General features: G+C 37.2%; 1 protein-coding gene across 1 annotated transcript in view; it reads right to left on the minus strand.

Annotated features, from left to right (window-relative positions):
* Nucleotides 1-579: 579 nt before the first annotated feature.
* Nucleotides 580-18067, minus strand: part of RAB10 (RAB10, member RAS oncogene family) — a 63016-nt gene continuing 45528 nt past the window's right edge. Inside the window, exons 3-6 of the mRNA XM_043469161.1 lie at nt 9621-9759; nt 5147-5236; nt 4745-4846; nt 580-3108 (exon numbers count right to left, since the gene is read on the minus strand). Coding sequence (XP_043325096.1) covers nt 3025-3108; nt 4745-4846; nt 5147-5236; nt 9621-9759 — 415 coding nt within the window. The 3' untranslated portion in view covers nt 580-3024. The remainder of the gene's footprint in view (nt 3109-4744; nt 4847-5146; nt 5237-9620; nt 9760-18067) is intronic.

Below are 18067 nucleotides of genomic sequence, written 5' to 3' on the forward strand. Positions count from 1 at the left end.
GTAAACAGGGAAGCATTTAAAATCACTCTAGGTGATCCTTCCAAAACTGCAGTTACAAGAAAACCTCTGCTATGTCCTTCCAGCAGAGATAATCTTGTCAACAAATGTATACCTTTATTTATTGACTAATAAGGCCTCGATACAGGATCAAACATTTCTTTCACCAATACTACATATAAAAAAAGCCAAAGTTGTTTCTTATGGTTCACCAAAAAAGTGGGAAACACTTTACATGTTTCAGGTAAGAGGACAGTCATTGCTAAAACAAGAATTTCTCCTCAGCATGGTAGCCTTACCTTGGTGCCCCTGAGTAATCAGCTGACTTCAGTTGTAGTTGGCACATTCTAGTAATGTTGGCTGGCAAGTGACTAAAATTGTGTGTTCTCTCGACGCCAGCATGATTCTGCTTTTAAAATCCAGTTTCTTCCAACAATAGCTCTTAAAATTGCCTTCCCATCTTTCCCTAGTTGAGAAGTTACCCCCTCTATTTCTGTTCCTCTAATACCCAGTTTGCTATTGCACTATTTTCAGAAGGAATCTTCTTAGACTCCATAAATAAATGAAAACCAAGTCACGCAGTTGGAAATCAAGTTTTGTTTTTATATGAACAGAAGTAGACCATCTAGAAATATTTCAGTTTATTTAAATTGTTAAGTAGAATATGAAACCGAATTTGTAGCTAGTACCAGAGAATGGACTTAACTGTTTGGTGTTTAATGAGAACAGCTTCTACACAGGATCCCGAGAGACTTACAGAAAAAGGGGCAAAGCCCTATTATTAAGCAAATAAAACTCAGGTTTCAAACAGGTTATACAAAAATTGATTTATACTCCATTTCCCTTTTTTTTTTTGATATTTAGAAAGTGCAGATTTAACAAAAGGTAGCCATATCCTTTCTATGTACAATGCCGATTATAATTTATTGCAAACAACAAAACTGTCAGTCTGTTACCCAAAAATCCCAGTGTTTAGCTCTCAAACCTTAAGTCACTGAATTGAGTAAGGATTAAAGAGGGTTAAAAGTAAAAAAGCTACTGCCACATTCCAGATAAAGGAAAACAACAAACACATTAAAAATTAATCTAACAATAGGTTTAACCTAAAACTTTTGAGAAGCTTAACATCATTTCATTATTATTTTTAGTGGAAAATTAGAGATTATTTGGCAATGCTGCTTTTACTAGTAGTAAACAATGATAAAGTCAAGTGAGGGGAAAACCTAACAACAACCACCAGTGAGGCATATAAAATCACTTTTAGGGCACTATCTGAAAATTCATGGGTGTTCATAGCAGATATGTGCCTATGTTGTTTACGTGGGCCAAAAGGTCATTAAAATGCTATCCACGACACAGAAAGACTTTTCAATGGAAGCTGCTGTCCTAAACTCAGCCTCTGCTAGAAATGAATCATGCTATTCACAATTATTTCAACAAAGGTATCATCTTAGGATGCTAGCAGCATAGCAAACTTAACTTACCCTACTCTAATGATAAGCAGTGAAGCCAAACTAGAAAAATGAAGGGGAAAAAATGGCAGGGCGAGAGCGAGCCTAGAGTTTCTTATCTTTACATGAAAAGCCTTTGTTGTTCTTTTTTTCAAATCCAGGGTAATACAAGTTTTCCAAAGTGATGTGAAGACAGGACTTAAAGTCAGTAACAGCCTCAAGTACTTCTAAATCTTAAGGTAAAGACAACTTAACACTGAAAAAGTGTTCTTTGTAGGCCAAATCTCAATATATTTGGCAAACATGTTAATAAATTTCACTCCTCCTTCCCACCTTTTTAAAACAACTTTGACTGGGCTACCAAACTGCTAGAGGAGTTGCCAAAATGGAGACTATTCAAATTTAGGTTAAGATATTTATTCTAGGAAAGTGAATAGGCTATACACTTAGTTAGAAAGACAAACCACAACACCCTCCAAACACTAGTGCATGCAATTAACTCTTCCATTTCATAAACTCAATGGAGAGAGACAGGAAGGGGAACAAAGGGGGAAAGAGAAGAGCAACGTGAAGTCAACAGCAAATGAAGGAATCCGGGACAGAAGCTTTAGGGGAGTGAGAAAATGAGGTGAAGACACGGTTAACTGACATTTGATAGTAGGCAGTTAGGATTTATCTTTCAGTTTACTTAGCAAGTTAAATCAGTGCTTTATGTTAAACTCCACAAACCCACTAGTTTACCCCTTTCATTTTTAAATAACTCATACCACAGGGTGGTGGGGAAGAAGCAAATAAAGCAGCATGCAGGAAGAGACACAAGGAAAAAGTGGCCAAGGAAAAGAACTGGTGGCAGGAATAGTTTTAAATATCAAGGCCACTTAAAATGAGACTCAGCAAACCAAAGCTATCATTTCTGTATTATCCTTTGTCCTCAATTAACTACTTTGAAAATTACAGCCAAGCAAACCACAAACATTTTAATGTTTTATGTTTCGATGATATGTCTCCTGCACATGCTTCCACCAAAACAAAAAAAAAGGAAAAACCAAATAAGTTCCTTTCCACATAAGGCACAGGACAAAATTAACCCCATTTACATATTAAAGGCGAAAATGAGTGTTTTCCTGGCTTTTTTCTTTTGCTATCACATGTCTATAGATTATAGGGACTCAAGCACATTATCCATGACAGAAAATTCCACTGTTGTACAAAATAAAATTGTTAATTCTAACTTTTATTCTTATACAATTTGCAGAATAGAATTGAAATGATTGCTATAGGTTTTAATGTTGATAAGAATTGGACTATAATACAACTGAAATGCAGTGGTGAGCTGAGCAAGTACATTTAAAAATGAACTCACGGACATGATTCTTCTATACATTTTTTGTTTGAGGAAAATTATAAAGTCAGCAAGCAGTCACAGATGAAACAACAAATAAAACAGGTGGACTAGAGAGTTAAGATGAGGAACGAAAATATCTGTTTAAGAGTTAAAAATGGGACAGAGTGGTTTATTTTGCAGCAAGAAGAGAAAACAGGGTGGTGGATGGCAACTGATGGAACAGCAGAGCGCTCAGCAACATTTGCTCTTCCAGCCTGTCACACCTCCTCCACTGCTGATATCTACGTTTTCACTGTTGGGCTCTTTTACAGGGGTCTGCAACAAACACACAAGGAGAGCAACCCGTGAAAAAACACTGCCATGGATACACCAAGATTCAACAGAAATATTCCCATAAATGTTAATTTATGTAACAAAATGCAATTACAGTCATATGAGATACGTTTTCTCCTCCACGCAAAGGAAAGAAATGGAAGCTTCATTTTGTCGTCTTCTTCCAATTGTGAAATGTCCACAGGCCTCCTGGCTTCCCTTTGTAGAACTTCTGAAATCTCCTCCGCCCTACCTCTTGTGATGAGTGGTATGTTACCTCTTAGATCTGAGCCCTGAGTACTTAGTACTTACAAAAAAAACCCCCATGCATATGCATATTTCATGCATATACTGAAACTAATGCTGTATCATGTCCAACTTCAGAGAAGTGAAATAGCCCTTTTCTGTTTCGTTTTACTTGCCTTTTGAGACTGGAGCTTGTATTACCATAGCACTGTTTTAAAAAGGCAATTTTATGATGATACACTACTAACATTCAATGAAGGAAATATGGTGGGGCAGAATGCAAAGTTGAATAATTCATGTTAAAGGCTGATACAGGAAAAGATCAAAATAAGAGACCCCAAAATTTTAACAACAGCAACCCATAGGTGGTGGGTTTATGAATGATTTTATTTGGGGTGGGGGCAGATATTGATATTTCAAGTATAAAAACAGAAAGGTTACCAGAAGCAATTAAATTTTCTCCTTTTCTCCTATATAGTTTGCTTCTCCTTCAGGATTGTATCAGATTTTCTCTATTTTATGTGCATTTAAATATACCGGAAGACTAATAGAGTGTCCAGGGCTCAAATCTGTGTATTTTATCTAGTCATTTGAGGGAAAACATGAATATCTGATTTCCCAATTTTGCTACAAGTTATTTGTACTGGCAACTTCTGCAATTCACAAATTAAACCCAGAAACTAACCGTGAGGTAAAATGAATTCCCTGAGATCAATTTTCAGCATTTTCTTTTTAAACTCACACGTTTAAATGATTGGGTAAATGAAATTTGGGTATCAGTTCAGTTCAGTTCAATCACTCAGTCGTGTCTGACTCTTTGCAACCCCAAGGACTGCAGCATGCCAGGCTTCCCCTGTTCATCAGCAAGTCCCAGAGCTTGCTCAAACTCATGTCCATCAAGTCAGTGATGCCACCCAAGCATCTCATCCTCTGTTGTCCCCTTCTCCTCCTGCTTTTAATTTGGGTACAGACTTACTCCACTCAGTATATAGCATATACATCCCCTTCACTGGCACATCTGAGAAATGACTACATAAAAGAATAGGGATTCTGTAGCAATTAAGTACAGAATAAATTCACCTCTTGAATTTTTAAAAATTATTAATGGGAAGGCAAAAGTTATATAGGAGAAATTAATCAAAAAGAGCCACAACACCATGGACCAAACAAAAAGCTGGAAAAAGGAGTATGAAATTGGGAACTAAAGACTGAGATTTCTACATAGCTCTCTGCTCCTTTCTTCTCTCTGGAGGATTAGATACCGGTGATGGGTAAATGTACCACCCAAATTCAATTTTTGTATGTAAATCTAGTACTTTAGAAAACAAGAAAATGTTCAACTGTTGACACCCGACACCTTAGCAGTAAAAAAACAGTAAAGAAAGAAATTTACCTTTCGAAGGATATCTTCAGCTAATGTGAGAAATGCCTTTTCGATGTTTATATTTGCTTTTGCACTAGTCTCAAAAAATCTAATACCATGCTCTCTTGCAATCTAAAAAAGAAGCAAAATATCACAGAATTATCAAGTATAGGTTACCAACTGATGACTTCAGCTTCCTAAAGGAAACAGTAATATTATTCCAAAGATAGCAGTCTCAACTAGGTTATCTAAAATGAACAGATTATTTTAAGGGTTCAAGCTCCTTAAAAAACAAATAGAAAATCCACTCAAATGATAAGCTATCATTTTCAACAGCATTTTTTTCAAGGATATGAATAGCATTCCATTACCTCTACTGTAAAAAAAATAGAACATCATCTTCACAAAGATGTCTCACTCAGAGCTTTTTACCTGTTCTCCTTTTCCTTTAGGTACAACTCTTTTATCGTCCATATCACATTTGTTTCCTAGTAACATCCTTTCCACATCTTCATTGGCATGCTAAAATGAAATAAAAGTTTAGTTCACACACTATCATAAAATTGTGGCTTAACAAAAATGACTTTATTTCTCTTACTTATGGTGTCATTTCTATAGTCTGAAAGTTTTAAAGCAGTGACCTCGTTGCTCAGTCATGTGACTCTTTGTGACCCCATGGACTGTAGCTTGCAGGGCTTCTGTCCATGGAATTCTCCAGGCAAGGATACTGGAGTGGGCAGCTATTCCCTTCTCCAAGAGATCTTCCTGACCCAGGGACTGAACCCAGGTCTCCCATATTTCAGGCAGATTCTTTACCATCTGAACCACCAGGAAAGCCCAGTGATTTCAAAACCACATGCTAAAAGACAACACAAATTCTTAAATTACCTAGAAAGATAAATACAATTTCTAAGACATATTCTTGGTCAAATTATTATTTTCCCCATAGGAGGCTATCTACTTTCTAGAAACATTCTCAACAACAGAGGACATGTACAAAATATGCAAAAGAGGACATATGGAACTTCTTATACAGAATGTAAATCCAGGCTGGATCATGACTTCAGATAATGTGTATATGACCCTATAAGAAGCCTTAATTAAAAATTCTATAGAGCTCTTAAAGTCTCAAAAAGTCACAATGCTAAGGGAGTCCATGCAGAGAGATCAGATAAAAACAAATGTTGCTCCACTGAAATCCTAATGACACCTTTTGCACAAATAAAAAATCCATCCTAAAATTCAAGTGGAATTTCAAGGGATCCCAAACAGACAAAACAATCCTGAAAAGTAGTATAAAGTTGCAAGATTCATACTTATTTCCTTATTTCAAACCTTACTACAAAGCTGCAGTAATCACAACAGTATGCTCCTGGTATAACAGACATGGGCAAAGGAACACAACAGGGAGACCAGAAATGAACTCTTGTGTACACCATCAAATGATTTTCGACAAGAATGCCAAGATCATTCAATGGGGGAAAAGACAGTCTTCTCAAGAAATAGTGTTAGAAATACCACATATCAACATGTAAAAGAATGAAATTGGATCTTTAACTTATATGCAAAAATGAACTAAAAAATCGATCCAAGATCTAAAACTATTGAACTCTTAGAAGAAAACATAGGGGAAATTTTTTTATGACCTTGGATTTGGCAGTGATTTCTCAGATATGACACCAAAAGCATAGGCAACAAAAGAGAAAAAATAACTTGTACTTCATCAAAATTAAAAACTGTTTGTGTTCAAAGCACACAATTCTGTGGCTACAGGGATACTCAGGGAAAGGTACATTAGGCCAGAGATGAACGATGTGAGGTATTTTGCACATCCCATGGGTTGCCTTGTCATTCCGCTGATAGTGACACTGAGACTGGGTAGTTAAGTGTCAAAATAGGAGTAAATTGTAGGATATCTACCTGATGTCACAGAATTGGAAAATTAGTTGTTGGAACAACAATGCATAATCTCTCTATATAAATTGCTCTTACTACACATACTACTTGGCTCAACTATGAAATAAAGGCTTTTGTTGTTGTTGAGCAGTCACCCAGTTGTGTCCGTCTCTCTGCAACCCATGGACTGCAGCATGCCAGGCCTCCCTGTCCCTCACCATCCTCCAGAGTTTGCCCAAGTTCATGCTCATTGCATCAGTGATGCCGTCCAGCCATCTCATCCTCTGATGCCCTCTTCTCCTTCTGCCCTCGATCTTTCCCAGCATCAGGGACTTTTCCAATGAGTTGTCTGTTCACAACAGATGACCAAAATACTGGAGCTTCAGCTTCAGCATCATCCCTTCCAGTGAATATTCAGGGCTGATCTCCCTTAAGACTGAATGGTTTGATCTCCTTGCTCTCCAAGGGACTTTCAGGAGTCTTCTCCAGTACCACAGTTCGAAGGCATCAATTCTTTGGCATTCTGCCTTCTTGAAGGTCCAGCTCTCATAACTGTAGTGACCACTGGGAAGACCATAGCCTTGACTATAAGGAACTTTGTCGGCAGAGTATATCTCTGCTTTTCAACACACTGTCTAGGTTACTCACTGCTTTTTTATCAAGAAGCAATTGCCTTCTGATTTCATAGCTGCAGTCACTGTCCACAAAAGAAACTTAAAAATGAAGGCTTTTTTTTGTTTCAAAATCTATGTCATTAATGGATTACTAAATACCAACAGACTTCTTGTAGCAATGGAAAAGGTGACTGAAATTGGGAAACTGACATCAGGAAAGGAGTACGTCAAGATTGTATATTGTCATCCTGCTTACTTAACTTATATGCAGAGTACATCATGAGAAATGCTGAGCTGGATGAAGCACAAGCTGGAATCAAGACTGCCGAGAGAAATATCAATAACCTCAGATATGCAGATGACACCACCCTTATGGCAGAAAGCGTAGAAGAACTAAAGAGCCTCTTGATGAAAGTACAAGAGGAGAGTGAAAAAGATGGCTTAAAACTCAACATTCGGAAAACTAAGATCATGACATTCGGTCCCATCACTTCATGGCAAATAGATGGGGGAACAATGGAAACAGTGACAGACTTTATTTTGGGGGGCTTCAAAATCACTGCAGATGGTGACAGCAGCCATGAAATTAAAAGATACTTGCTCCTTGGAAGAAAAGTTATGACCAACCTAGATAGCATATTAAAAAGCAGAGACATTACTTTGCCAACAAAGGTCCATCTAGTAAAAGCTATGGTTTTTGCATTAGTATGTATGGATGTGAGAGTTGGACTATAAAGAAAGCTGAGTGCTCAAGAATTGATGCTTTTGAACTGTGGTGTTGGAGAAGACTCTTGAGAGTCCCTTGGACTGCAAGGAGATCCAGCCAGTCTACCCTAAAGGAAATCAGTCCTGAATATTCACTGGAAGGACTGATGCTGAAGCTGAAACTCCAATACTTTGGCCACCTGGTGCAAAGAACTGACTCACTAGAAAAGACCCTGATGGTGGGAAAGATTAAAGGTTGAAGACAAAAGATGTGATGGTTAGATGGCATCACCGACTCTATGGACATGAGTCTGAGTAAGCTCCGGAGTTGGTGATGGACAGGGAAGCCTGGTGTGTTGCAGTCCATGGGGTCGCAAAGAGTAGGACACGACTGAGTGACGAACTGAACCACTGTAGTATCATCACCTTGGGTTTAATATTGGATTAAAGATTTGGTCTTTATGTTTCCAGCCAAAACTTGCTTTATAGAGTTAGTCTTTTTTTTTTTTTCCCTTTTGCCATGATGGGATCTTAGCTCTCCAATCAGGGATGGAACCTGAGACCCCTGGAGTGGAAATGAGAAGTCCTAACCACTGGACTGCCAGGGATTTCCCAAGAGTTAGTCTTGACAGAATTCAAAGCATAGAAGACAGCAAGAAGACATGAAAATAATTTCAACAAAAAGCTACCATGCTGTAGCACAGAAAACAAACATGCTTCAACATACAACTTTACTGTGTAAAAACTGATATCTTCCCTGAAGAAGGAAATGGCAACCCACTCCAGTATTCTTGCCTGTAAAATCTCATGGACAGAGGAGCCTGGAGGGTTATTGTCTATGGACTGCAAGTCGGACACAACTTAGCGACTAAACCACCACCACCACCAACACTGTTGTTACTAGGGAAGAGATCTGTGTCATATATGGAATAGTCTCATAACAATCTCCTGGGACGGTAACTGCATGGTTAAAAATTTTATTACCCCTCCATATGTGTGTGTGTGCAGACACACAATATATCATTTATATTACAAAAATAAATACAGATTAACATAAAAAAAAACAACCAACAAACTGACATCTTCACATGAAATGATACAGCACTATTTTCTTGGTTAGGTTTTTATCTTATTAGTAGTCTGTATCTTTCAAAATGTCTAAAAGGGATATGGTACTTCCTTAACTTAAAAATACTTACTGACTTACTTATTTTTGGCTGCACCACATGTTTGTGGGATCTTCATTCCCTGACAAGGGATGAAATCTGAACCATGACAGTGAAAGTGCCAAGTCCTAACCCCTGGACCACCAGGCAATTTCCAAAAATACGTTTTAAAAATTACTACTGAAAATGTAATTCATTCATTCAAAATAAAATTCACCAAGAAAGAATTCACTTAGAGAAGTCTGTAAAAGCACTGGTAGCTTCCATCTGGGGCCATCTTATAAGATAGCTGTACAGAGTTTTTGGGTTAATTTGTTAATTGCCCTTGACGGGATTCAAAACAGATCTGCCGAAAATTTTAAGAAAAGGGTAGGCTAAAAATAACATTACCATGTAACAAGTGAAAATACTCAACAATAATGATAGCAAACACTATATCCTAAAGATCAACAGAAATATTTATTCTTCTTAACCAAGGACACAAATGTGTGTTTATGTAGAGTTTATACAATTTCTAAGTCTTACCTCATCTATGTTTCTAAGCCACTTGCTGATGTTTTCAAAGCTTTTACCATTGGTGATGTCATATACTAGCATGATACCCATTGCTCCTCTGTAGTAGGAGGTTGTAATGGTGTGAAATCGCTCCTGGCCTGCTGTATCCCTGAAATAAACAGCCAATAATTTGTATTGAGCATTTTGATATTACTATGTTCTAGCTGAAAGGCAGAACAGTAGACTAGTTTGGTAAAAATAGAGATTAAAATCCACTATGTGACACAAAACACAAGCAAACCACATTTAACTCTGAAATAGTAAACAAGGTTATTCATAAACATATACATATAAATACTGACTAGTCTAAGGAAATTAAAAACCTACCAGTACTGGATGAAAATCTGAACAGGAAAACAGTATAAAGTGACACACAAATTCTTAAAGTTATTTAAAAATGAATACCAGCCAAGTGTAAAATCTGTAGGAATTCTATTTATTTAGTGATCTAGTTCTATAATGTAATACAAAAGCATGTAGAATTTTTAGAACATTAAAGGAATACACCATATTAGAGCCATATTTATCTTTAGAATCATTTACAAAAATTGTATAGATAACCTCATTTATAAATAACAAGACAAAAACATGTAAATAGTAGTATTTTTCAATGACTTCAAACCAAAGATTTAAGAAATTCCATTCCTGTAATTTCCCCCTCATTTGCATCACCAATTTCTTCTTTTTATGGATTATAATTAACATATATACATGCTTAGGTCTCCCCTATCTTTTCTTAAAAAAGCAAACTTCAAACAAACAAAAAAACCTCACTTCCAATTCCACACCCCTCCAACTAACACTGCATTTCTGTGTCCCTTCCCGGCAAACTTTTTTTTTAAAGTTTTGTTTTAATATAACTATACCCTCACAGGATGTTTCAGAAAACAGTACAAAGAGGTCCTGTGTAGCCTTCATCCAGCTTTCCCAAATGGCAACATCTTACATCACAGTACAAATTGACATTGGCACAATCTATAGACCTTAGAGTTTACTTTTTTATACGCACTTGTGTATGCACATACATGTATTGTTCTCTGCAATTTTACGGCATATAGATTTGTGTAGTTACTACCACAAAGAAAGCAGGAAACTGTTCTATCACTCACTCCTCCACTTCCAACAGCCCCTATACCCTGGCTAATAGTTTGTTTTCTATTTTCTGTAATTTTGCCATTTCTAGAATGTCATATAAAACAATCTTCTTGGTTTTTTTTTTTTTAATGGAAAGAAAATTACAATGTTGCATTGGTTTGACTGCAACTTTTTCAAATGGTTATTTACTTTTTCCAGCATAATGCCCTTGAGATTTATCCAAGTTGTTGCATGTAACAGGAGTCTGTTTCATTTTATTACTGGGTAGTATTCCATTGTATGGAAGTATCACAATTTGTTTAATCACTTGCCCATGGAAGGACATTTGGGTTGTTCTAGTTTTGGGCTATTACAAATAAAGTTGATATGACTATTCATTTCTAAGTTCCTAAGTTTTCATTTCTCTGGGATGAACATCCAGGAATATTACTGCTGAGTCAGATGATAAGGACAGGTTTAACTTTATAAGAAACTGCCAAACTTTTCTAAAGCAGCTGTGCTACTTTACATTCCCACTAGCAATGTAGGAGACCTAGTTTCTTTGCATCTTCTTCAGCATTTGGTGATCTCACTGTACTTTATTTTAGTTGTTCTAATAGGGCATGCAGTGATATCATCAATTTAATTTGTATTTCTCTATCCAACCAGTCAATTCTAAAGGAAATGAGTCCTGAACATTCACTGGAAGGACGGATGCTGAAGCTGAAACTCCAATACTTTGGCCACCTGATGCAAAAAACTGACTCATTGGAAAAGACACTGATGCTGGAAATGATTGAAGGTGGGAGGAGAAGGGGACAACAGAGAGTAAGATAGTCGGATGGCATCACCGACTCACTGGACATGAGACTGAGCAAGCTCTGGGAGTTGGTGATGGACAGGGAAGCCTGGCGTGCTACAGTCCAAGGGGTCGCAAAGAGTTGGACACGACTGAGCAACTGGACTGAACTGATGACTAATCGATGTTATACATTTTTTCATGTAATTATTTGTCATCCATATATCCTCTCCAGTAAAATGTCTGTCTGTGTCTTTTATATGTCTTCTAACTGGACGGTTTGCCTACTTCTTTCTTCTTTTTAAACTACTGAGTGTTGAGAGTTCTTTTTACATAAAGTCCTTTGTCAGGTATTTGATTTAGAATTATTTTCTCCAGGTCTTTAACTAGCGTTTTCATTCTTTTGAAAGGGTCTTTGGTAGACCAAACATTTTTAATTTTGTTGAAGTCCAATTTATTAATTTTTAAATCTTTATGGATTGTGGTTTATAGTGTTGTATCTACTCTTCACCTAATTTTAGTTCCCAAAGATTTTCTCCTATGTTTTCTTCTCAAAGTCTCATAGTTTTGCATTTAAACAGATGATATAGTTTCAATTAACTTTGGCATATATTATATATAATCTCAATTAAATGAAACATGCAGAATAGGAAAGTCTACAGAGATTAGTGGTTGCCCCAACTGAAGATGGTTTGGACAGGATGGGAAGAGGCTGCTAAAAGGTATGGGTTTCTTTCTAGAAGTATAAAAACGTTCTAAAATTGTGACAATGGTGAATATACCTTGGAAAGTTACTAAAAAACTAACTTTACATTTTAAATGGGTGAATTGTAAGGTATGTAAATTATTCTTCAAAGTCATCACAAAACAAGTGGAAAACATGACAGTTTAAAATACAAACTAAACATACCAATGACGATTCATTATAACCACAACCAATTCCAAAACCCTTGCCCTGAAGTTTACAAAGTGTTAACAGAATTTGCACTTTTCACCAGCCCCTCAAACTTTGAGGCACTCTTTTTCCCTGATAGCTTGAGCCATGTTTTTTCATGTCCCCAAATTCACAAGCTTGGTCTCACCTGACAGCTTCTGTATTGGCTATGCTCACAAGGGCACACACATACATGGTTGACACCTCATCTTTGCATTTTAACCATCATTTTATCAGAGGTCTTCTCTGTCCTCCAATTTTAAATAGTCTTCCAATATCTCTCCACTCCACCTCCTTACTTTACTTCACTTCTCTGCAAAGCACTTATTATAGATTTATTTACTGCTTCCCAGGACCTCTAAAAGGTAGGTCCCATCAGAGATTTGTCTTGTTCACTGTAGAATACACAGTATTTATCAAAAAAACTGCCCCGAAAATGTAATTTAATCAAAACAAATATCATTTAAGAAAACCATCAAATAGATATGCCATCAGTTCTTCTATGTTGTATCCTAGAATTAGGTTAGACTACTAAGAGACTACACACATAAGAATTTGTATTTATGTATTTATATACATTCTTACACCACAATTTTTTATCTCCATTACCTCAATAGTATGTCAAAACTACTTAGCTAAATTTAAATCAGTGGCATCTAGAGAGGAAATTTTATGTTATAATCCTGCTTAGCTATGAAACACTAATATAAAAGATACTGAAATATTAACGGCCCCTCCAAAAAGATAATCATTATTCAGGTTCAGAGTTTTTGTTTTGATTAATGGCATACTACTCCATCTGTTCTCTGATTTCTGTCTCTTCCATTTTCCAAAACTTCTTCCACCCTGTCTTCCTTCTTTTTTATATGCTCTCCTTGTCAAGTCTGTTAAATTATCCTTTTCCCAGATCCTAATACCAGCCCTAACAACTGTTAAGGCAATCAACAACTTATTTCAAACTAGATAGTCCCTGTCTCACTACCTCTTGGCTAATTGTGACCTTTTGCCCAGGGGAACAAATAGCCCCAGCTGCTAATTCACAGTCAAATTATTTTTAGGTTTACATACACACATACACCCAGGTCTAAAGACTGGTTGACTCCAATCACCAAAAGCAGGTGTTTCTTATCTGAAGAGCAATTATACATTGTGCATGTTCACATTATCTTTTATGTCCCATATTACAGGTTTTTTTAAGCCTGTTTTCAAAAATCACTCCGTTTTCCTCTCCTATTAAAATTTTTTTCTTCTCTGCCTATGTAGTATAATTATGTTTCTGAACTTATTCATTAATGGCAATAGAATTTCCCTTACATAAAATAATAGATGCACAGCTAAGAGACTGTTATAAAACCCTATTTTTTCCCACTGACACATAATGAAAGGAGTGATACATTCCTAGGAACGAAAATAGCATATTTCCTTAATAGTTTAGTCCCACACACAGGGTCAAGGAAGTTGTGTACTCTGGATGCTATTATGACAGTTATTCTTAGTACGGGCACTAACAGCACTAGAACAGCCCAGAGACAACATCAACCTGCTCAGCAAAGCAGAGACTTCAAATTTCATGACTTTATGCTTTTGGTAACATAATGAAGCTATTCCTTACTTTAAAAATTAAGATGCTAAATTTCTCACATTAAGGTTTTTTTTGTTTTTTTTTTTTTACATTAACTTTTTTTTTTTAATTTTTTTACCTATTTACGACTGTGCTGGGTCTTTATTGCTGTGCACCAGCTCTCTCTAGTTGTGGCTAGCGGGCACGACTCTCTAATTGTGGTGCACAGGCTTCTCATTGCAGTGGTTTCTCTTGTTGAGGTTCCCAGGCTCTAGACCACAGGCTCAACAGTTGTGGTGCATGGGCTTAGTTGCCCGAGGCATGTGAGATCTTCCCAGACAATGGATCGAACCCGTGTTCCCCACACTGGCAGGCGGATTCTTTACCACTGGTTCACCAGGGAAGTCCACACTGAGTTTTATTTTAACAAGACTTGGATTTCCTCACTAATACGCAACTTCTCTACACCCAAAACACCATGAGTTTAAATTATACTCATCTTCATCTTCCCAAAAGGGTCAAAAGTCAAACAAAGCCTGGTAACTGCTCTTGCAGAGATTACATTCCAGTGGGGGAAAGGAACAAGTAATATATATGATCCCAAATTGTGACAAATGCTAACAAGGTAAACAGGGTGGAATGATCAAGAATGATGTAAAGGGGAGGGAGGAAGGAATCTAGATAGTGTAATCAGGGCAGTCCTCTCTCTAGATGTGATGCTGAAGGTTGAGTGAAAAGTGAAGTATGAGCAGAATCAGTCAGTCATTCAGTCAACAAATACGTATCCAGCATCTGCATCTGCCAGGCTCTGCTGTAGGGAGTGATCATACAGCCACAAATCAGACCGGTGGGACCCTACCTTCAAAAAGCTGATACTCTAGTGGGGAGGAATAAGAATGAACACATTTTTAAAATGTGGTAAATTTAGACACTAAAAATACTGTGACAAAGATAAACTAAGATAAGCGTGATCATGCCTAAAGCAGCGGCCACCAACCTTTTTCGGAACCAGGGACTGGTTTCATGGAAGACAATTTTTCCGTTGACTGGGGGTGAGGTGGAGTGGGATTGGTTTGGGGATGATTCTCATAAGGATCAGGGAACCTAGATCCCTCACGTGTGCATTTCACAGTAGGGTCTGTGCTTCTATGAGAACCTAATGCCTTCACTGATCTGACAGGAGGCAGAGCTCAGGATGCTAGCGATGGGGAGCAGCTGTAAATACAGACGAAGTTTCCCTTGCTCAACCACCCACACTGATCCCTTCTTGCTGGGCAGCCCAGTTCCTAACAGGCCACAGACCGAGGTCAGGGGGGTTGGGGACCCCTAGCCTAAAGGACTGGGGTGGCTTTAGCTAATTATCAAGCAGGGCCTCTCTCAGAGGTAACAATGAACTGAGATTGAATTAGAGACAGCAGCATCACAAAGATCTGATGAAAAGCATTCCAAGCAGAAGGAACAGGTGAATTACAAGGGCCTGAAGACAGGAACATGTTTCCTGCCAACGGGAAAAAATGGTCACAGTGGCTGGAGCAGAACTGGTAAGAGATGAAGTCAAAAGGGGCTGTAGCCAGAACCTGGAATTTTAAAATTTATTTCTGTTGAAATGAGAAGCCTCTGGAATGGAGTGGTACTTCAGAATGCTTAGTCTAGTTAGTTGCGTGGGTTAAACGGGGATCTACAAGGTATGTACAAAGGCCAGAAAAAAGCTTGCTGTGTTCATGGAACTGAAAGCAGATCACCTGAGGGTAGAGACTATATACACAGGGAGCAAAAAATGAGGTCAGAACAACGGGCAGGGGCCTACTCTATAAACTGTGGAAAGGAACTTGGATGTGAAACTTCGGTTTTCATTCGAAATACAATGGAAAGTCAAAATGGCTATAAATAGAGGAAGGAATGACAACCATGATCATATTTATATTTGAAAAAGGTTACTAAGGCTATTACTTGGGAAAAGTACTAGAAAAAGGCAAAGGCGAAGTAAGGACTTATTAAAATATTAAAAGCCTACTGCAATGGTCCAAAGAAGTAATGGAGGACCAGGGATAGCAATGGGGACAGCAAACTGTATTTGGATTCCAGACATATTTTAGAGATAGGATCAGTAAGACTTGCTAACTTGAAAGCTGGGGTTAAGGGAACGGGAAGACTCAAAGATGACTTCCATGAATCTGACACTTCATGTAGGTAAATGGTTAATTCCTCTACAACATGATACTACTGGTTTCTGGTCACCGTGCTGATGCTAAAATGCGTTGCTGGTACAAGATATAGATGTTGACAGTGGCAAACATTTTTGACACCTCCCCTCCCTCAACAATGAACAAAAAGGGGAAAAAAAAAAAGAGAAAAGGCAGACTTGAAGTAACTCACTTTAACTGTTTCCCTAACTACTCTGGAAAATCTAGTTAGCCAAAGATACTTCAGTAGAAACTTTCTAGAGATCCAGGATTTAAAAAGCCACAGCTGCTTCTCTATCAGCCAAACAAGCTAATTTTAGGCCCACACACTTGTGCAGGACAGGTGAGACCCTTATGCAACAGTTAATCTTTCCAGATTCCTGGAAAGAAAGCAAGAAGTGAAGATCACTCAAGTAAGAAAAATAAGACACAGCTTTAGTAGCACAGTCTAAAGAGAGTTTCCAAAACAAGTATTCAATCATAGAACAATTTTTCATGCTGAAACAAGAACCTGAATATATTCATTCAAACTAAAGAGAGATAAAAATCACTGTGCTTTTTTTGTAGCACAGCATTTTGAAGCAAAGCATTTAAGTTGAGAATAGCCTTTTGAATTTTTAGAACCATTATAAATTATGAGTAATGGGGTTTTTCACACTAAAAGCCTTCTTGAAACACTGTGCATATCCCAGATCTTTTGACCTAGAGCTACAAGATTTTTTTCCCTCCCTGGAATATTAACAAGCACGTCAACTCAAGCAAAGAAATAAAATCAACTGGCATAATGCTAACCTCTTAAATTAAGCACAAATTTTAACCAGTCAACTCATTTCTGGTCTTTATAAGCAAATGGCAGTTCAAATTAAAAGCAGTCAGCTGTATACATGAAAATCTAAACTACAGCAAATTTTCCTTCCAAAGTGTTTGGAAGGAAACAGAGGTTCTATTAAAATTTTGTTAAAAATTAACTCTAAATTATAAATGTTATCACTTCTGTGCTATACTTGAGTCTTATAGAAACAGTAGTAATCTTTTCTATATTAATCTTGAAAGCTATACTGGAAGACTTACTATTTCAAAAAAGCATCTTCTGAGGAAGGCTCTTTTTAAAACCAAGTATTAGTTATATGTTACACTTCTAAAAGCTAGAGACTAAAATGATGAGGGGAGGGGAAAAAGTCACGAGTCAAGAAACAGAAGAGAAAATTTGTGGAGGACACAGTGTAGAGGAGAAACAGAACACATTTAGCAGGGCAAAGGTTTTATATACTGCATGAAGAAAAATATATACAGGTGTGTGCTTTTGTTACGTACACACTCACATATAGGTACATGTATACTGAGTCACAATGTAATATGTATCTTAACTATTGTCAAAAAGTTTGAAAACTATTAGCTTAAACACTAACTGTATAGAGGGGATACAGTTAAGAAGAGAGCCAATCAGTGTGGCAGAGCTTCGGAGAGGGCTTGAAAGACAAATGTTTTGCAGGGACATGGTCTGAATAAGACCTGAGGCTAAGAATAAAGAAGGATGGGAGGGACTGGTTGAAATTCAGAGTACTAAATAACTGACATCTTTTCCCTTGAGATCATTTTAATTATAATGAAATTACATATGAGACATTTCATTTGCTGAGTTATTTCCTAGCTAAAGAAAAGAAAAGAAAAAAAAACAATGATCAAGTGGACCGGGCTTCAGAGAACTATTAAATTTAGGAAATGCTTTCTAATCTTTAAAAACATTTGTATTAAACTTGAAAGATGTTACAAAGATTGGACTTAACTATCTCTTGGATTCTGAGACAATGTCCTCTCCTAATTCTAACTCTCTATTCTAACTATGACTTTGCAATTTCCTTTGTT

This window comes from Cervus canadensis, chromosome 5 (genome assembly GCF_019320065.1).
Source record: "Cervus canadensis isolate Bull #8, Minnesota chromosome 5, ASM1932006v1, whole genome shotgun sequence".
Classification (NCBI taxonomy): Eukaryota; Metazoa; Chordata; class Mammalia; order Artiodactyla; family Cervidae; genus Cervus; species Cervus canadensis.